This window comes from Dendrobates tinctorius, unplaced genomic scaffold (assembly GCF_039654945.1).
Source record: "Dendrobates tinctorius isolate UK_male_01 unplaced genomic scaffold, ASM3965494v1 ptg000326l, whole genome shotgun sequence".
Taxonomy (NCBI): domain Eukaryota; kingdom Metazoa; phylum Chordata; class Amphibia; order Anura; family Dendrobatidae; genus Dendrobates; species Dendrobates tinctorius.
In genome coordinates this window covers 10,272,489-10,294,840 of record NW_027361993.1, presented here as the reverse complement: position 1 = coordinate 10,294,840, position 22,352 = coordinate 10,272,489, and the positions used below count along the sequence as shown (strand labels likewise).

The window sequence follows — 22,352 nt, the reverse complement described above, 5'->3', positions numbered from 1 at the left end:
ACTATTGTAACTCTCTTCTAATCGGTCTCCCTTTTACCAAACTCTCCCCTCTCCAATCTGTCTTGAATGCTGCAGCCAGGATCATATTCCTCACCAATCGTTACACCGATGCCTCTACCTTGTGCCAGTCATTACACTGGCTACCCATCCACTCCAGAATTCAGTATAAACTTATTACCCTCACCCACAAAGCCCTCCATAGCTCAGCACCACCCTACCCACCCTACATCTCCTCCCTTGTTTCAGTATACCACCCTACCCGCGCCCTCCGCTCTGCTGATGACCTGAGGTTAGCATCCTCAATAATCAGAACCTCCCACTCCCATCTTCAAGACTTTACACGTGCTGTGCCAATTCTTTGGAATGCACTTCCCAGGTCAATACGATTAGTCCCCAATCTCCACAATTTTAAGCGTGCCCTGGAAACGCATTTATTCAGACTGGCCTATCGCCTCAACATATTAACCTAATCTATCCCTGTGTGGCACAGCCAATAGTTTTACCATAACCAGGTTCCCCGCATCATGTTCCCACATGCTTTATGCATCCATTAGCCCTCTGTGTCTGTACTGTTACACACTTAACATTATGGCTGGTCCATACAATCAGGGCAACTGTTACCACCCACCTTTTGTGTCTCCCTCTTTCCTCATAGACTGTAAGCTTGCGAGCAGGGCCCTCATTCCTCTTGGTATCTGTTATGATCTATGTGATTATTGTTATGCTGTAATGTCTATTGTCTGTACAAATCCCCTCTGAAATGTAAAGTGCTGCAGAATATGTCGGCGCCATAGAAATAAAATATATTATTATTATTATATTATTATTACTGGAGCAGCCGTATCCAGTTCTTCCCCTACATGAAACAATACTCTTCTCCTCGGCATACCTGCATCTCCAGACTCAGCTTCACCCGGGCACTTCCCAGGCCATAACGGTCCCTCTTCTAGGTGACCCCCATCAATGGAGACACAGTCTGACACAACTTTACCACTTTCTTTACTCAGGATTTCGCACGTTACATCCACAATTGGTACATCAATACATTTGCTTGCTTCCTCATCTTTCCCTTCCTTGCTGTCACTTCTGTGCAGTACACGCCCGAACCGGACCGTCTTATACTGCTTCCCAGTTCCTTCCTGGCCTGACCTTGCTATAATGACATTTCCTTCAGCCTGTTTCGCTCTAAACACGAATCCGGCCCGTCTGTACCGATCTCGTTGAAGCTCCAACTCCTTTCATCTCTTTAGTCCAGCCAACTTCTGCCCTAAAAGCTACCGAAGCTATGCCATAAAAATAGACTTTATTAATGCATATGTGCCAAAACACAATAAAAAGAGATACATGTCTACTAAGCCCCACAAAGGTATACATAAATCATCTGCCACGTGACTGACAAGCATCAAGAGGAGCATACATAGTAAACAGTGAATTCATATATATCAATATAATGACTGTACGAAAAATATATATATTGCTCCAAATTGTGCTTGATCCACAAAGCACTCTACAGTTGAAAAGGTAAACAGCAATCTTTTGATGTATGATTACGATGTACTATCAATAGATATCATCCTTTGTATTTGTATAGTGTGTATCACAAAGTTAGTTATGGTATGGTGTATAGTGTTTGGAACTTTATATATGTGGTCACACTGTTTCAGTCTATCTATACATGCATACTCTATTTTTTATGTAGCATTAATCCCCCCTTTCCTTATGTGCAATATATTATTGGTCAGGTGTTACATTGTATATAGAGGGCCTTTATATCTGTGCTCTTACATGTGCAGCTGATTCTCCTTTTAACATCATGCACACTAGTAAATTGATTGGAGCTTTACTGTAGGACATAAGTGACACTTGTTTCCATATCTTATCACATAGTATAGCTCTATGTAGCATTCTGTGCACATTGGTGCGTGTCTTCCAGGTCACTGCTGTGGTGGGTGTCCGTCCGGTCTGCTCTGGCAACTCATTTGTCTTGACACGTCAGATGGAGGTGCGGCTAGGCGGCCGGCGGCATCATCACGCAGTGAGGTGCGTCGCCATGGAGATGCGGCACCCTGGGCAGCATCTGCCTCCTCCCCGTCCTGATGTGTCGGACGGGGGAGTGGCAGAGCCGTGGACGGGCGCGCTCTGTGGCGGCGTCACACACTGGACTACACCGCACACTTGTGAGGTAAATGCATATGATTTATGGAGTATTTAAGGAGAAATGTGAAGGGCAGCCACATAACTTACCCCCCTGGGACGAAGCGATAGCGAAACGCGCGTCGGGGACCTGCGCCTCACATGGTTGTATACATTTCATGCACTCTGCACTTTATGGTCAGGAGAGATTCTGTGTTCATAGCTTGGTGGCTCCATATGCTATTCAGCTGATAGCACTCCCTATCATTGATTCCAATGGTGATTTTTTTCTATCTGTGTCACATTGCACTTTGCAATCTATAACCTTCATGTGCATACCATTATATGATCTGGTTCCCTGTTTAGAGGGATTGTGTGTTACTCATATATTTATGTGCTGAACTTTTTTTTAGCATTCTTGGGCCACCTGCAACACGTGTGACATAGAACATATACTATCCTACTGACAAATTTAAAAGATATATAGGATATTTCCTCAATTATAATATATTTTTTACAAGCAGATTGCTGTTTACCTTTTCAACTGTAGAGTGCTTTGTGGATCAAGCACAATTTGGAGCAATATATATATTTTTTGTACAGTCATTATATTGATATATATGAATTCACTGTTTCCTATGTACAGTATGCTCCTCTTGATGCTTGTCAGTCACGTGGCAGATGATTTATGTATACCTTTGTGGGGCTTAGTGGACATGTATCTCTTTTTATGGTTTTTATGGTGTTTTGGCACATATGCATTAATAAAGTCTATTTTTATAGCATAACTTCGGTAGTCTTGTTGGATATTTTGGTATATTGAAGTGCCATCTATTTAGGCCCATCTCCTTTGGATATATTCTGCCCTAAAAGCATTGGCCCAGGCGATCAGACGCCACATCTTTCCTTTCCTCTTCTTGCCCACTGCTAAGACACGCAGTGGACATGGGTAACGTGGGCAATAATGACTTAACGTTATGTGACTGCCGAGCTGTCCAGACCTATAGCCCATGTGGACACTTGGGCGCCCTGGCCCCGTCTGACTAAACTACTCTTCAGCACTAACATTAACTCCCAGCAGCCCCTCCTACAATTAACCCTAAATGAACATCCTATCTAGTGGCCCGCAACATAATTACATCTACCCGCTCTATGGGGAACTATGTACTAAAAGTGCTCACCTCTAAAGTCCAAAGAAGGATGCACTAGCTTACCCTAACTATACATAGACAACAGACACATAATATTATACAATACACATTGGTAACATGTACATGTGGCAATACCATTAAAGACTGACGATAATACATATTGCTATGTAGCAGTACCATAGACGTTAATCAGAACTTATAATACAGCAATATATACATAGTAACATACAAGGGACAACTCTGAGGAAGGAAACAAGAAAACATCACATTCCACTCCCTTACATCAACACCTTCTTTAAGATCAAAATCATGTCTTGAGTCTTGACACATGATTCAGCAGACTCTGCAGATACTGTTTTGTCTTATTACTGTGTGCTGAGAATTATTAAGTTTTTCCTCCAATATTTAATGCTAAGTCATCATACACAGCAAGCCTCAACTTGTATGCCTGCCACACAAAGCATAGATTTTATCAGTTTCTGCGTATTGAGCAATGGTTGAAGGGTATGCTTTTCTTCATACATATGAATTTAGTAGTGAATGCACTATTAAAGGGGTAGTCTGCTGGATAGGTGTTAACTCATTGACCAGTGGACGTCAGACTACTGGGACCCGCACCAATCAGCCAAATGAGGCACTTTTATCACCTTTTATAGAATGGAGTGGCGGGTCGGATGCTTCACTGTGACTTCATTTACTTTTTATGTGGTTTCTGGAAACAGTTGAGTGCAAACCGATAGAAATTGAATGGAGCATGTACAATGCCGCTCCAATCTATAACAAAGATTCTATTACATGCTAGTAGGCTGACATTTTTTTTTCTTTAAATTAATTAAGGTCTCTTTCTAACCTGTATTATAATTTCCTAAGACGGATCCACAATATGGGCATATAATGAAACAGGATACATTACTGTTCCATCACTTTTTGCATCTGTTGCTTTTTTACTACTGAGAAAAACAAATCTGTTTTTGCCCAGTAGAAAAGAATACTAATTAATGTAAATATGGATGGAATTCTGAACAAATGAGGATAGAAATGGAACAGTGAACAAATGCGGACAGAATACTGATGCATCAGGACCTCATTTCCGGACCGGCCACAGACTCTAAGCCTACAGGCGGTCCGCATATTACTCTGGAATGCTATTCTAAAATGCAGATGCAGAAACAGAGAACTGGCTGTCAGACACAGAACAACATCTTATAGAAGAAGTAGAGATGATTTATTACTATTTCTACTTTTCTGATAATTGTATACACAGTGACGAACAAGTGCTGTTTATACAGTATAGGAAGCTTCATCCTCCGGAGCCAGCGATCATGTGATCACCAGGTTGCAGGAGGGAGTAAGAACGATTTAAAAAATAGAAGTGTTAATCCTTTACTGTATTTTTATTAATTAAGGAAATGCAAAGTAAACGAACAAAAGGGAACTCTATCAAATCAATATTTGATTGGACCACCCTTTGCCTTCAAAACAGCATTGAAGTGATAATTTTTCTAGGTATACTTGCACACAGGTTTTAACCCCTTAATCTTAGGGCCATTTTTCATTTCTGCATTTCTGGTTTTTGCTCCCCTTATCCCAGAGCCATAGCTTTTTTAATTTTTTTTTATATTTTTCCATCCATATGGCCATGTGAGGGTTTGTTTTTAGCGGGACGAGTTTCAACAATACCATTGATTTTACCACATAGTGTACTGGAAAATGGTAAAAAAATTCCAAGTGCGGTGAAATGGCAAAAAAAGAGCAATTCCACAATTGTTTTTGTTTTTTTCCATGTTCACTAAATGATAAAACTGACCTGTCACTGTGATTCTCCAGGTCATTACGAGTTCATAGACACCAAACTTGTCTAGCTTCATAGATTGACAGCAGCATTTAACATGTTAGCAGCCGCAGGTGGATCGCGATTTCACCCACACCTGTTAGGGGCATATGTCAGCTGATCAAATTAACCGACATGTGCAGGAAAAGATGTAGGCTCAGCGCCGATGCTCACATCAAATGGGAGACACGACATGCGCTGTACATATACGGCGCATGTCAGGAAGGGGCTAAAAGTAACCTGTCACCTGATTCCTGCTGCCCAAGCAAGAGACTATAGGGAAAAACCTGACTAGTCCATATAGTTCATGTATTTTTTTTGTACATTGAGGCTATAAGACTTTACAACTTGGACATTATTTTGCATTGTCTAAGGATTAAAGGATTTGTAAATGAAGATGAAGTTTCACATCCTATCACCAAAAAACTCCTAGATCTTGTAGAACAAGACTGACAACTTTTATCAAAAATAGACAAAGCATACGAGCTGTCAACCACAAGGGGAGTTGATTGATACTAGACAGGAGTTACCGAAAACGCTTCCAGTGTCTCTACAATTGGAGGCAGTCTTGGCGGATTCTTCTGCATGCAGTAGGCACTTCACCTAGTAACAGTCCAGCGAAACTCATTTATGTTCAAGCAGTTGCTTCTCGGAAAACTTTTTCAGGACTTGTCTTTATAGGGATCAGCTTATTAACCCCTGCTGATGTTGGGTGTAATAATTCGCCCACATTGGAATCCCTCCCTCAGCGCCGGAGTCCACATCTTTCCCTGCATATGTCCATCTGTTTTCAACAGCTGACATGTGCCTCCAACAGCTGTGGGGGGAATCGCGATACACCCGTGGCTGCTAACCTGTTAAATGCCGCTGTCAATTTCTGATAGCAGCATTTAACTTGCGCTACCAGAAGCGCATCACTAATCCCGCCCATTGGTGACCCCGTCACGTGATTGCGGGTCACGGATGGGTTGGCATGACAAACAGAGATCTCCAGCAGACCTCTGTGATTGTCATAGCTGGATTGCTATGAACTCAGCAAGTGAGCATTTCTGCTACACACAGGTGATCTGATCATCGCCTGCGTGAAGCACAGGCAATCAGACAACTGCAACTTCTAATCTCCCATGGAGACTACTGAAGCGTACAAAAAGTGAAAAAAAAAGTTGTTAAAAATATAAAAAAATAAAAAATATATAAAAGTTCAAATCACCTCCCTTTCGCACCATTCAAAAGAACCAAGCATACACATATTTGGTATCGCCATGTTTAGAATCGCCTGATCTATCAATATAAATAAAGAATTAACCCGATCACTAAACGGCGTAACTAGAAAAAAATTAGAAATGCCAGAATTAAGTTTTTTTGGTTGCCGCTACATTGCAATAAAATGCTATAACGGGCGATCAAAAGATCTTATCTCCACCAAAATGGTATCAATAAAAACGTCAGTTTGGAGAGCAAAAAAATAAGCCCTCACCCAGCCGCAAATCATGAAAAATGGAGACGCTACAGGTCACGGAAAATGGCGCCATTTTTTTTTAACCAAAGTTTGGAATTTTTTTCACCACTTATATAAAAAGGAATCTAGACATGTTTGGTGTCTATGAACTTGTAATGGCCTGGAGAATCATATTGGCAGGTCAGTTTTAGCATTTAGTGATCAAGGTAAAAAAAACTGTGGAATTGACCTTTATTTGCAATCTCTCCACACTTGGAATTTTTTTCCTGTTTTCCAGTACACAATATGTTAAAACCAATGGTGTCGATCAAAAGTACAATTTGTCACGCAAAAAACAAGCCCTCACATGGCCATTTTGACAGAAAAATAAACAAGTTATGACTCTGGGAATAATAATAATAATTATATTTCTATAGCTCCAACATATTCCGCAGCACTTTATATTATAGAGGGGACTTCTACAGACAATAGACATTACAGCATACCAATAAACACATAGATCAAAACAGATACCAAGCGGAATGAGGCCATCGCTCGCAAGCTTCCAATCTATAAGGAAAAAGGGGAGACACGAAAGGTGGATGGTAACAATTGTTTTCATTGGACCAGCCATAATGTAACAATCGGGTGTTCCTGTTGCTGCATGAACCAGTTAACAGTCTAAATATGTAACAGTACAGACACAAAGGGCTATTAAATGCATAAAGCATGTAAGAGCATAATGCAAGGAAACTGGTTATGGTAAAGATTTTTAAATGAGCCACACAGGGATATTTAGGTTAATGCTTTGAGGCGATAGGCCAGTCTGAACAAATGCGTTTTTAAGGCACGCTTAAAACTGTGGGGATTGGGGATTAATCGTATTAACTTGGGTAGTGCATTCTAAAGAATTGGCGCAGCACATGAAAAGTCTTGGAGACGGGAGGTTCTCATTATTGAGGATGCTAACCTCAGGTCATTAGCAGAACGGAGGGCACAGGTAGGGTGGTAGGCTGAGACGAGGGCGGAGATGTAGGGTGGTGCTGAGCCATGGAATGCTTTGTGGGTGAGGATAATAAGTTTATACTGAATTCTGGAGTGGATGAGTAGCCAGTGTAAGGACGAGCACAAGGTAGAGTCATCGGTGTAACGATTGGTGAGGAATATGATCCTAGCTGCAGCATTCAGGATGGATCGGAGAGGGGAGAGTTTGGTAAGAGGGAGACCAATTAGTAGAGAGTTAGGGTACCGTTACACCTAGCGACTCACCAGCGATCCCGACCAGCGATATGACGCGGTCAGGATCGCTGGTGAATCGCTGGGTGGTCGCTAGTGAGCTGCCACTCAGGCAGATCTCACCAGCGACATCGCAGGGGACGGGGATCGCTACTTACCTGTCAGACGCGGCGATCCTGCGTCCTCCCGCCCGGCTCCACGAGTCGCTCGTCGTCACAGCAGGAAGCGCCGCAGGAAGTGGACGACGAGGAATGGTCCAGCAGCTTCTCGCGCGATCAGCGATAACCAGCGGGGGAGCCGGTCGGAGGTAAGTATCACATGCAGCGATATCGCTAGTAGTATCGCTGTAACGTCACAAAATCGGTGACTTTACAGCAATATTGCTAGCGATATCGCAGTGTGTAACGGGGCTTTTACAATAGTCCAGACGAGAATGAATAAGAGAAACAGTAAGAGTTTTTGCAGAGTCGAAAGTAAGAAAGGGTCGAATTCTAGAAATGTTTTTGAGGTGCACATAAAAAGAGCGAGCCAGTGATCGGATGTGAGGAGTGACTGAAAGCTCAGAATCAAGTATGATCCCAAGACTGCGGGCATGTTGCTGGGGAGTAATGGTGGAATCACACATGGAAATGGCAATGTCGGACATAGGTAGGTTAGTAGAGGGAGGAAACATGAGGAGTTCAGTTTTTGACAGGTTCAGTTTCAGATAGAGGGAGGACATAATGTTAAAGACAGCGGTAAGACAATCACTGGTGTTTTCCAAAAAGGCAGGCGTGATATCAGGAGAAGTGTATAATTGGGTGTCATCAGCATAGAGATGGTATTGGAACCCAAATCTACTGATTGCTTGGCTTATAGGGGCAGTATACAAAGAGAAGAGGAGGGGGCCTAGAACAGATCCTTGAGGAACCCCAACAGTAGGGGAAGATGAGAGGAGGAGCCCGCAAAAGATACAGTAAAGGAGCGGTCAGAGAGGTAGGAGGAGAACCAGGAGGGAACGGTGTCCTTGAGGCCGATGGAATGGAGCAAAGTGAGGAGGAGCTGATGATCCACAGTGTCGAATGCTGTGGAGAAATCGAAGAGAATTAGCATGGAGTAGTGACCATTAGATTTAGCTGTTAGAAGATCATTAGAGACTTTAGTGATGGCAGTTTCAGTAGAGTGAAGAGAGCGGAAACCGGATTGTAGAGGGTCAAGGAGAGAGTTATCCGAGATAAGTCGGGTGTGAACCAGGCATTCCAGGAGTTTAGAGATGAAGGGAAGATTAGAGACAGGTCTATAGTTAGTGGCACAGTTTTGGTCAAGGAATGGGTTTTTAAGTAATGGCTGTATGATGGCATGCTTAAATGAGGAAGGAATGATACAGGAAGAGAGAGAGAGGTTAAATATTTTTGTTAGGTGAGTGGTGACAGCAGGGGAAAGGGACTGTAGGAGATGTGATGGAATGGGGTCACTGGTGCAAGTAGTAGAGCAAGAAGATGCAAGGAGCCTGGTTACTTCTTCTGTTACTGGTTCAAAATCAGAGAGTGAGGTAGATGCAGTGGGGGAGGGAGGACAGAGCATGGTATGAGGTGATTGGGAGATAATTTCCTGACGGATATGGTCAATTTTTTCTTTGAAATAATTAGCCAGATTGACGCGTGGAGATCTGTGGTTGGGGCCTGCACTCTTGGGTTGAGTAGGGAATGAAAAGTGTCAAAGAGACGTTTCGGGTTACTGGATAGTGAGGCAATGAGGGTGTTGAAATAGGTTTGTTTTGAGAGGTGAAGGTCAGTGTTGTATGTTCTGAGCATAAACTTATAATGGACGAAATCTTCGGGTAGATTGGATTTTCCCCACAGACGTTCAGAGCACCTGGAGCACCGCAGTAGGAAGCGTGTTTGCAGTGTGTGCCAAGGTTGTCGCCATCTGTGCCTAGTTGTTCTATGTATAGGAGATCGGCCATCCTGACTTCTAAATTTTTCAAAACTCCATTACTAAGTTTTGTTTGACCTCAACTAATCAATAACTGAAGATAAAGTTTCTTGAAATGAAAAGTTGATGTCAGAAGTCCCACTTCTGACATTAACTTTTCATTTCAAGAAACTTTATCTTCAGTTATTGATTAGTTGAGGTCAAACAAAACTTAGTAATGGGGTTTTGAAAAATGTATGTATAGGAGGTGCAGTTTCATCCAGGGCTCTTTGAAGTGTTTCATTGTAATGCTTCAGTGCAGAATCAGGACATGACAGGGAGTAGATAGAGGCCAATGATGACTGCAAGTTCTTCATAAGTTTTTGGGTGTTAATGGCCTGTATGTTTCTAAAAGTGTGGAAAGTTGCGGTGACCTGGTCGGGATGGCAGTTCTTGATGGAGAATGATAGAAGGTTGTGGTCAGAGAGCGGGAGAGGGGAGTTTGTGAAATCATCCATTGAGCAACACCGGGAGAAGCCAAGTCGAGGGAGTTTCCATCTTAATGCATGGGGGAGTTAGTATGCTGCGAGAGGCCGAAAGAGGAGGTTAGAGATAAAAGGTGAGAAGCAGATGGTGGTGGGAGGGGAAGAGCAATGGAAATGTTGAAGTCTCCCATGATGAGGGTGGGGATGTCACAGGAGAGATAGTGTGGAAGCCAAGTGATCCAGAAACTGATGGGAGGGGCCTGGAGGACGATACATCACCACCACTCGCATGGAGAAGGGGATGTAGAGTTTGACAGCATGGACCTCGAAAGTAGGGAAGACAAGTGGGGGGTACTTGAGGGATAACCTGAAAGGTACATTTGGGTGATAGGAGCAAACCAACGCTTCTACCTGCTTTGTTGTCCGATCTTGGGATATGATAGAAGTGTAGTCCACCATATGAAAGTACAGCAGCAGCGGTGGTGTCTGACTGCTGGATCCAGGTTTCAGTAAGAGCCAGAAGGTTAAGAGAATCAGAAAGGAAGAAGTCATGGATGAAGGAGAGTTTATTACACACTGAGCGAATATTTTCAAAGGGTACAATTAAAAGAGATAGAAGGCATGCAGGGAATATTAATAAGATTAGAGGGTTTTCTGAGTGTAGCAGTTGAGGGGTTCGACTTACTGTGACATGGGGGGCCGGGGTTGGGAGAGATCTCCTGCGACTAGCAGAAGGAGGATAGAAAGAGTGAGCAGATGGTTAAGTGATTTGTGAGAGCGTCTCGTGTGTTGGATGGTGCAAATGAATGGATCTGTGCTGTTTAGCAATGTGAAAAGAGTGTGAGTGCTATACATAGGAGAGGAAAGGACAGAGGGACCGATATGGATGGAGTGTAAAGAGTTAATGCAAGGGCAGTGGATGTGAGTGAATGCAGCAGCCAGGATATAAATTATACAAATGCATTTGGTATATATTTGTGGTAATCCAAATTTACAGGGAATAGATTTATTTATTTGTCTTACCTGTCTCCTGCCCTGTCTAACAGCCATGTTATAACTGCCAGTACTTTGATAAATGTACTTCAATTAAATGTACATAAATGCCCCCCTGCATAAATGCTTCCCCAGACTATGTCTGAATATATAGGAGGCCAGTTCTAAGATCTCTTACTTTTTTTTCTCTAGTTAGCAATCAATCAAACTAAGTTGAGACAGCAGGACACAATAAATGTAGTGAGCAGATAAACAAGTGTCCAGGCCTACATGGATCATAAACCACTTTGAAAAGTTATTTGACCTCATAGCATAAGGGGACAAGCAGAGTAAGTTGAAATAACTATATACCATTATATATGCTGCTAAGATAAATAACATAGGTAGGACACATGCAGGATTCAGTGAAGTAGCTCGAAATAGTTAAAGAAGGGGGAAGAAGGGGAGCAAAAAATGAAAACGCAAAAATTAAAATACCTCCGGTCGTTAATGGGTAAATAGGGTTGAAATTAAAAAATGTAAAAGAAAAGTTATATAAGTCCCATAAATGTATATAAATGTAGCAATAAATTCTTCAAAGTGGAAAAAAAACTCCAGGAATTTCTTTTAACTACTCATCCTGAAAAACAAAGCTGGCTCCAAATGAACAGCGGTTGTTTAATAGCCTTACTTTAGAGTCTAGCTGCAGTTCCCATCCCAACAGAACGATTGGTAATAGATCGGTCAGAGTGCACAGGCTGTTATTGTTCTCTGCAGCACATTTTGTGTTTATGCAGGACCTTGTGATGTTGAGAATGAATAAAAATCTTTTCACCCGATGAACAAGCGTTTTGTTCGTTCATTGGGTGTTCACCAGCCTGTTTACACTGCAGTATCATCTTGAATAGAGCATCTATAGTAGCTATTGATCACAATTTTTAGCCAGTGGAGATCTTATTTTTGTGCAAGAGGAGTTGCATTTTTTAGGTACCATCCTGCCATCACATATGTAAGGGTTACATTTATATAGACTTTTACAATCTGTTTAATCCAGAAATAAAAATGTTTTTATTTGTGCCACTTACCGAACACCAAAAACAATAAATTCACTGTATTATCCAAGTTGTTACAATTGCAAGGATAGCAAATATGTCTATGATATTTACTCGTTTACTGCATTTATTATTGTTTTGCACCATTATTTATTTAACTTTGTAGCATTGTTTGGTTTTAATTTATATACCTATCTGCTGGAATAAAGAAATATGTCCGTGTATATACCAATAAATTAGTCCTGAAAAAAAAAACTTGAAGATTCTAGGCAAAGAATATTCTATCACTCAACACAGTACAGACTTTGGCTCAATGTCAGTCTTTGCCTTCCAGGTCACAAGACATGAGTTTCAATCCCAGTTCCATGCTGGAAGACAAAGATGAGAATTATTGATTTGTATGGGGGCGTCATTATTATATTACTGACATGACGGGAGCATTAGATACCGGGGCCCCTCTTCCCAATGTCCTGCCTTGAAGGAGAAGACTGTCCTGTTAAGGAAATTCTACATGTACAGAGCAGCAGTGCAGAAAAATGGTCAGCTGGTGAATGTGCAACACTTCTGCGCTCCAAGGCTCAGCAGATCAGGAGTGAAAGTTTTTGGCATTATAACAGGATGAGGGACATTGTCACATGGGGGGTGGACACGTACGTCTTTACAGGATCTGGAACGCTAGAATGGCCCATACGTATGACGAACATGCAGGTGTGGGCCCAGGTCCAAATTTTGCACCAGACTTTAGTTACGCCACTGAGTATAAAGATGTTGAGATGTCTCATTGACCATCACCGTGGGTATCTATCCATCAAGGAAGTATCTGTGCCAACACAAAGTAATCCAACAGGGGTTAACTGTTCTGTATTTGTGTATTGTTTGCCAGTGTGTATACAGTAATTTCAGAAAACAGGTGCCGCAGGAATGTAATCTTCTGGTGGAATCAAGACATGCTGTGGCTTCTCTGAGATTGAAGCTTTCCCACGGTGAAGTCTCATTTGAGTCATGATAGAAATTGAGCTACGCCCAGTCCACCTGTTCATTTAGAGAGGAGGGGAGATCACCTTCCCCCCTGGGATTCGGTCAAACCTCTTAGGCACACTTCCATTATCTGCATTGTTCTCGTCATTGGTTTACACATGTGAGAAACTATGCCATGCAAAACGACTTGCCTAACAGCATGAGCTAGAGTATAAATACCGTGCACTGGTTGTCACACCAGTAGCACTTCACTGTACACAATGGCATCGGTGTTCAATATCTTGCAAGAAGCCAAAAAAGAAAAGATGAACGAACTGAAAAAAAATAAGGTAAAACCAAATACAATGTTACGTTCTATTTCATTTATTATAATAGGTGTTCTGATTTATTCTATTTTTACATAGATCGATAGACTGCTAAATCATGTTATACAGTGAAGGAAATAATTATTTGATCCCTTGCAGATTTTGTAAGTTTGCCCCCTGACAAAGACATGAGCAGTCTATAATTTTAAGGGTAGGTTTATTTTAACATTGAGAGATAGAATATCAAAAATACAATCCAGAAAATCACATTGTATATATTATATAAATTTATTTGCATTTTGCCGTGAGAAATAAGTATTTGAACCCTCTGGCAAACAAGACTTAATACTTGGTGGCAAAACACAGCAGACATTTTTTGTAGTTGATGATGAGGTTTGCGCACATGTCAGGAGGAATTTTGGTCCACTCCTCTTTGCAGATGATCATCTCTAAATCATTATGATTTTGAGGCTGTTGCTAGGCAATTTGGAGCTTCAACTCCTTCCATAAGTTTTCTATGGGATTATGGTCTGGAGACTGGCTAGGCCACTCCATGACCTTAATGTGCTTCTTTTTGAGCCACTCCTTTGTTGCCTTGGCTGTATGTTTTGGGTCATTGTCTTGCTGGAAGACCCAGCCACGACCCATTTTTAATGATGGAGGGAAGGAGGTTGTCAAGCAGGATTTTACGGTACATGGCTCCCATTGATGCTGTGAAGTAGTCCTGTGTCCTTAGCAGAGAAACACCCAAAAAACAATGTTTCCACCTCCATGCTTGACAGTGGGGATGGTGTTCTTTGGGTCATAGGCAGCATTTCTCTTCCTCCAAACACGGCGAGTTGAGTTAATGCCAAAGACTTCAATTTTTGTCTCATCTGACCACAGCACCTTCTCCCAATCACTCACAGAATCATCCAGGTGTTCATTGGCAAACCAGACGGGCCTGCACATGTGCCTTATTGAGCATGGGGACCTTGCGGGCACTGCAGGATTTTAAACCTTTACGGCGTAATATGTTACAAATGGTTTTCTTAGTGACTGTGGTCCCAGATGCCTTGAGATCATTAACAAGTTCCCCCCCGTGTAGTTTTAGGCTAATCTCTCACATTCCTCATGAAGTGAGATTTTGCATGGTGCCCCAGATCAATGTCGATTGACAGTCATTTTGTATTTCTTCCATTTTCTTACTATTGCACCAACAGTGGTCTCCTTCTCACTCAGTGTCTTATGTGTGGTTTTGTAGCCCATTCCAGCTTTTTGCAGGTCTATGATCTTGTCCCTGACATCCTTAGAAAGCTCTTTGGTCTTCCCCATGTTGTAGAGGTTAGTCTGACTGATTAATTGAGTCTGTGGACAGGAGTCTTTTATAAAGGTGACTATGTAAGACAACTGTCTTTAATGCAGGTAACGAGTTGATTAGGGGTGTCTAACTGGTCTGTAGGAGGCAGAACTCTTAATGGTTGGTAGGGGATCAAATACTTATTTCTCACTGCAAAATACAAATACATTTTTATATAATTTATACAATGTGATTTTCTGTATTTTATTTTTGATATTCTATCTCTCAATGTTAAAATTAACCACCCTTAAAATTATAGACTGTTCATGTCTTTGTCAGTGGGCAAACTTACAAATTCAGCAAGGGCTCAAATAATTATTTCCTTCACTGTATATTGTTTATTTTTATGTATTTTTTATTTCATAAAATGTTTAAAATAGTGTAAATAAGTTTAATAAATAACTAAATGTGTTATTATATGTGCTGCAGATACATCGTCAAAGAAAAATAAGATTAGAAGAAAATTCTACAAAAATTAATAGAATTAAAAAAGGCCTTTATTACCATATAGGTTATACAAACATAAAATGATAAATTAATATTGCATATTTTTGGACATTTTTTTTTTAGATCAGGAAGCCAGTTATTGAAAAGATGAGGAGAGATCGTATAAATCACAGCATTGAGCAGCTCAGAATTTTACTGGAGAAAGACATCCAGAACCATCACCAGCACTCAAAATTAGAAAAGGCTGACATTTTAGAAATGGCCGTAAAATATCTGCAGAGCCAGAGGCAGCGTTGCATAAATGGTAAGACAATCCGCAAGTCTTAGGGTCCCGTTTCACTTAGCGACGCACCAGAGATACCCAACAACGATCCGACCTGATAAGGATCGCTGGTGCGTCGCTAAATGGTCGCTAGTAAGCTGCCAAACAGGCAGATCTCTTCAGCGACGCAGCAACATTCTGGTGATCCTTGTAACGACCTCGCCGGTCGTTGGTACCTTGTCACACAGCAGCTTTTCATACTATTCCCACCTGCGTCCTTGAGTTCTGCGTCGCCAGCGAGGCGTCAAACACAGCGATGCGTGCTGGCCAGCGGGACACCGACGACGAAAAAATGGACCAGGACATTCGAGCACGATCAGCGGTATCCAGCAGGGGGGACGGTCGCTGCTGCGTGTCACATGTAGCGAGATCGTTGGCGAGATTGCTGTTGTGTCACAAAATCGGTGACGCTTCAGTGATCTTGCTAGCGATCTCGCTATGTGAGAAAGGGGCTTAAGCCTATTCATTTGCTGGGGTTTCACAGCATCACAAGGTGAGCAAAAAATGCAATAAAACCACATGCTATTTGATTAATGCTCTGTGTGCGCTTTTTGTCAACCCTAGATTATTAAATCTGATTTTTAACCATTTTTTCCTTTAGTTTTTACCATCAGTGCAGCATTAGTTTTTCACATATGCCACAAAAAACTTCCACATTTTCAAATTTCCCAATATAGCAAATTTAGATGGCCGTAGTAAAACTCGGGACAGTTATGTCTGCAAATTGCGCACGTGACTGTCACTAAGTGCAGCTCCGTGTGCTCATCCACTTAACGGAAACATACAGGCGCTGCCTGCTATTTACATGCACTAGTCTGGTCAGTAAAATAGACATAATGTCAAACAAAACCCCAAAAATGGGCCAGACAAAATTGTTGGTACTTTTCCAAAATTGTGGGTAAACAACTTTGTTTCAAGCATGTGATGCTCATACAAACTCACCTGTGGCAAGTAACAGGTGTGGGCAATTTGAAAATCACACCTGAAACCAGATAAAAAAAGAGAGGTTGACTCAATCTTTGCATTGTGTGTCTGTGTGTGCCACACTAAGCATGGAGAACAGAAAGAGGAAAAGAGACCTGTCTGAGGACCTGAGAACCAAAATTGTTGAAAAATATCAACAATCTCTAGGTTACAAGTCTATCTACAGAGATCTTGACGTTCCTTTGTCCAAGGTGTTCAACATATACAACCCATGGCACTGTAGCTAATCTCCCTGGACATGGACGGCAGAGATGAAATTGATGAAAGGTTGTAGTGCAGGATAGTCCGGATGCTGGATAAGCGGCCCCAATCAAGTTCCAAAGAAATTCAAACTATCCTGCATGCTAAGGCCCCTTTCACACATCAGTTTTTTGGCGTCAGTCACAATATGTCAGCTCGACAGATCTGTCACAGATTGTGAAAAACTGATGCGTTGGATTCGTTTTTTCGACGGATCCGACTGATGGATCTGTCTTGTCCATTATTTCATCCGTTTTTTGATGGATCCGTTTTTTAAAATATAGATAGAAAGAATACATTGAAAGGATAGCTAGATAGAAAGAAAGAATAGATAGAATGGATAGATAGATAGATAGATAGATAGATAGATAGATAGATAGAAAGGATAGATAGATAGATAGATAGATAGATAGATAGATAGATAGATAGAATAGATAGAAAGAAAGAATAGATAGAAAGAAAGAATAGAGAGAATAGAAAGAATAGAGAGAATAGATAGATAGAAAGAATAGATAGATAGAAAGGATTGATAGACTGATTGATGGAAAGGATAGATGGACAGATAGAAAGAGAGAATAGATAGAAAGAAATTATAGATAGATAGAAAGAATAGATAGAAAGGATAGACAGATAGATAGAAAGAATAGATAGAAAGGATAGATAGATAGATAGAAAGGATAGATAGATAGATAGATAGATAGATAGAAAGAAAGGATAGATAGAATAGATAGAAAGAATAGATAGATAGATAGATAGATAGATAGATAGATAGATGAATAGATAGATAGAAAGGATAGATAGAATAGATAGATAGAATAGAAAGAAAGAAAGAATAGATAGAATAGATAGTTAGAAAGAATAGATAGATAGATAGATAGAAAGGATTGATAGACTGAAAGATGGAAAGGATAGATAGACAGATAGAAAGAAAGAATAGATAGAAAGAAATTATAGATAGATAGAATAGATAGAAAGAAAGTGGATCACCCCCAGGGCTGGGGGTTTTACTCGGTACCGGGCCAGTGTCTTAAAGGGATGTGTCGCGGTGGCAGTGACTCGGTCTGTGGCCCTGAGTGTCCATGTAAAAATAAGAGGATTGATACTGAATAAAGTTTATGTGTAGATAAGTTTGTGACGCCACCTGTGGTATCTGGTCAGAGACGACCAGCGCTGCAGTGCAGATCATCTGGGACAGATGGTTTGATGCAGCAGAAGTGTAATAGCTCTCCACAGGCAGAGCTGTAGTCCCAAGGCAGTTGTAGTAGATGTTGAGGTAGATGGTGTAGTGTTCAGGCAAGGGATGTAACAGTGCTGAAGGGTTGACGCAGGAAGAAGGCAGAGACACAGCTTTACTCACGTTTTTCTGATGCACACAGATGCCCGCTTCAGTGCCGTGTCCTCCAGGTGAGGGGCTCAATCAACTCCCAGGCTAGTGAAGTACACCCCTCCAGCACTCCCTTCTGTGTGCCTTTCCTGGATGTCTCCTTTCTGCGCTAATCTGAAGTGCTTGCAGTTATGAATTACACTCAAGTTCCTTTTTCTTGCTGTTACTTAGAACTCCACTCGCATGACAGGTAGCTGTAGCCTACTTCAGGGAATCCTTACAATCGTGTCCTGGCTCACACATGTTGCTACTGTGTCGCTGAGTCTTAGTTGGGAATAAAGCATTTACAGATTTTATTCCTCCGGTTTCTGCTGCAGGACCATTAGCATCCACACAACCTTGGATACCGGCGCCCAGCCTTTGGCGCTTCAGCTTAGGGAAGGGCTCTGCTCTAGCCCCAGTCCCCAGTTCTCCTCCACACATCCCGTACCTTCCTTCTCCTTCAGGGAACACTCCTTTCCTTCCCAGAAGCTCCAGCTAACAAGGAGCTGCTGCATACACTTCCTCTCTCTGCTTCCCCCACTGGGGAACTACTCTCTTCTTCCTATCAGTTCTCCCGCTTTCTAACTAAACTAAGCTCCACCCACCTCCCAGCACCCTTCATGAAACAAGCAGGGGTCATAGAGGGTGCCCTGCTGTTCTAAGGTTTCTGTGCTGGGTGCAGGTGTGAAGTGTGGTCAGGTGTCTCTATCTTACCTGGATGGTGGGGCACCACACCTCAGAAGCAGGTGCAGTACCTCTGTGGTGACTGAACCCTCAGGGGCGCCACAGAATAGATAGATACATAGATAGTTAGATAGATAGAAAGCATAGAATATATGCATTACCTGCGGTAACCTCTTCCCTTGAATTTTCCCACACTTCAGAGTTCACTACAGGTCAGGCAGTGAGAGGTCGGAGCTTCATTGACGTCAGGGCTAGTCACTGAACCTCCCCTCCCAGCATCTCATTCCTCAGTGCTTTACAGCTGACTTTTCGACAGAGACAAAAAACGTTGCTCTGTATGTCGTGTCCGGCCACCGGACAGAGAATTTCCGACGGATCCAGCGAATGACGAATGAAACGTGAGGCCATCCGTCACAATCCGTCGCTAACACAAGTCTATGAGAAAAAAACGGATCCAGCGGCATCAGTCGCCGGATCCGTCTTTTTTACAAATTTGACGGATTGCGACTGATGGCAAAAAACTGATGTATGAAAGGGGCCTTAGGATGCATCAGTGTCAGTGAGAACAATCCAACAACATTTGTATGAAATGAAAAGCTATGGCAGTGTCAGAAAGCTGGATTTGTGTCATAAATCATTGGTCTTCCAGCAGGACAATGACCCCAAATATACTTCAAGACGCACGCAGAAATGGATGGAAGCAAAGCGCTGTAGAGTTCTGAAGTGGCCAGCAATGAGTCCGGCTCTAAGTTCTATTGAGCATCTGTGAAGAGACCTTAAAATTGCTGTTGGGAGAAGGCGCCTTCAAGTATGAGAAACCTGGAGCAAACTGCAAAAGAAGAGTGCTCCAAAATTCCAGCTGAGAGGTGTCAGAAGCTTGTTGATAGTCATAGGAAGCAATTGATTGCTGTTATTTATTCCAAAGGGTGTGCAGCCAAATATTATGTTGAGGGTGCCAGCCAACAGTTTTGTCCTGCCCATTTGGGGGGTTTTGTGTGAAATTATGTCCAATTTGCCTTTTTTTTGTTGTTCCAATACACACAAAGAAAATAAACGTGTGTATAAAAAACATGTGTAAAGGCAATAATTTTCTGGGATAAATATTTTGCTTTCTGGAACAATTTAAAGGGTGCCAACACTTAAAGCCATGACTGTAAGTTAGGACAGGCATGAGATAACAATATATTTGTTTTACACAAGGTATTGAAAAGTTAATTTTATGTTGATTGCATACCAGAAGTTATCTAAACATATATGTATTAAAAAAGAGAGAGAGAAAATATATGTGTAATATTTTATAATTCTTAATTGTTTCTATGAATGACAATAATAATAATTAGAAGAAACATTTTTTTTCATTATGATACACGGATAATTTTTGTTTCTTAAAAGTTGTATATTATACAGAGTGAACCTCTTCAACTAATATTTCTTTTTCATTATCATTTTTATATTCAGAGTCTCAGAATGCTCAGGACTTGTATTACCAAGGATATTACATGTGCCTTAAAGAGACAGTGGGATTTCTGCATAACCAGGAGAATGCACAAGGGAAAATATTAAGGCACATCTGTATGCAACAAAGTCAAGCAATTGTTGAACGCACCTTCCCATATGCAGCTGCAGCAGTAGAGAGATACCCCTATAATGCCTCGGAAGGTAATGGTGAGATATGGAGACCTTGGTAGGACAATATTAGAAATATGGACAATAACTCTAATCAGTGGCGGACACAGACAGAAGAGGCCACTGGGCAAGAACAATATCTGGGCTACATGAAGTCCCAGAACAAGACAAGTACATTAGAGTCTGTAGTTTGAGAAATTGACACCTCACAGGTCCTCAACTGGCAGCTTCATTAAACAGTACACGCAAAACGCCAGTGTCAACGTCTACAGTGAAGAGGTGACTGCGGGATGCTGGCCTTCAGGGCAGAGTGGCAAAGAAAAAGCCATATCTGAGACTGCCTAATAAAAAGAAAAGATTAATATGGGCAAAAGAACGCAGACATTGGACAGAGGAAGATTGGTAAAAAGTGTTATGGACATACAAATCCAACTTTGAGGTGTTTGGATCAGAAAGAACACTTGTGAGATACAGAAGTGAGAAGATGCTGGAAGAGTGCCTGACGCCATCTGTCAAGCATGGTGGAGGTAATGTGATGGTTTGGGGTTGCTTTGGTGCTGGTAAAGTGGGAGATTTGTACAAGGTAAAAGGGATTTTGAATAAGGAAGGCTATCACTCCATTTTGCAACGCCATGCCATACCCTGTGGACAGCGCTTGATTGGAGCCAATTTCATCCTACAACACGACAATGACCCAAAGCACACCTCCAAATTATGCAAGAACTATTTAGGGAAGCTGGTATTCAATTTGTAATGGAGTGGCCAGAGCAGTCACCAGATCTCAATCCCATTGAGCTGAAGGGGGAGCAGCTTGACCGTATGGTACGCAAAAAGTGCCCATCAAGCCAAACCAACTTGTAGGAGGGGCGTCTGGAAACATGGGGTGAAATTTCTCCAGATTACCTCAACGTTATTATAAGCTATTTATCTGTCCAGACTTTGGGTACCCTAGGCAATTAGCTATACCGCTTCTATTGATGGGGCATTGTGTTCTCTAGGGCTAACAGTCGCATTCTATGTCTTTGCCAACTGCAGGCGATTTGTAAAAACACATAGCAGTTATAAGCTAATATACCACTGCATTGGGACAGAGAGACATAAGGCTTACACATACTCTACCAGCCTATGTCCTGGTCCTTTTTGTTTAGCCCGATATAACTATTTACCGTATATATGGTATATCTTACGTGCATGTCACACTTTTCACCTTTGGTGTGGGTATATAAAATTCTTTTTAATTTAACTTAAAAGAAGTTATATTTTATAAGGGTTTTCTTCAGTTACACAGATGTTACTTGCCTTTTATAAAGACGTTACATAAACCTCCTTTCTCTCTCACAGGCAATATTTGCTCTGGAAAGATTCTATAGGTCTCATGTATAAAAACCTGTGCACAGAACAGCAGGAGCGGTGACCGACCAGATTTCCCAGCAGGTCTGATAATATAAGCACTGGTGATCCAGCTGCGTGCTCCAGTTTTTACACATGAGGCCACTTAATTGGTTCCAAATTCTGTTTTGTTTTTTTCTGTTTTTCTGTTTTGTTGTAATCATTGTTTTAAACGTTTAATGTAGGAGAAAAAAATAAAAACTATTTTCAGAAGGGCTCAATTGTGTCTCATTCTTGCATATGTATCCACAGTTGAAAACCTAATAGGGACAGGGGTGGGGCATTTGGAATTCTACTGTCCTCTTACTAAGCATTTATTTGTTTTGCATTTGGGGGGTGCCTTACAGAGCCACATGATAGAAATACACTCGCCAAAAATCAATACTTTTAGAAAAGAATAACTTAAAGGGAATCTGTCTCCGTTTTTTTTTTTGCTATGTAATCTCAGAGCAGCATAATGTAGGGGCTGATGCCCTGATTC

General features: G+C 41.6%; 1 protein-coding gene across 2 annotated transcripts in view; it reads left to right on the top strand.

Moving 5' to 3' along the window:
- Positions 1-22,088, top strand: part of LOC141074187 (transcription factor HES-5-like) — a 46,404-nt gene extending 24,316 nt beyond the window's left edge. The window contains exons 1-3 of one of the 2 annotated variants that reach the window (XM_073561736.1): positions 13,217-13,498; positions 15,384-15,564; positions 20,315-22,088. In XM_073561736.1, the coding sequence (XP_073417837.1) occupies positions 13,430-13,498; positions 15,384-15,564; positions 20,315-20,544 (480 nt within the window). In that variant the 5' untranslated portion in view covers positions 13,217-13,429 and the 3' untranslated portion in view covers positions 20,545-22,088. Of the gene's footprint in view, positions 1-13,216; positions 13,499-15,383; positions 15,565-20,314 lie in introns of those variants that run through there. The other variant, XM_073561737.1, reaches the window with a different exon arrangement.
- The last annotated feature ends 264 nt before the right edge of the window (positions 22,089-22,352 follow it).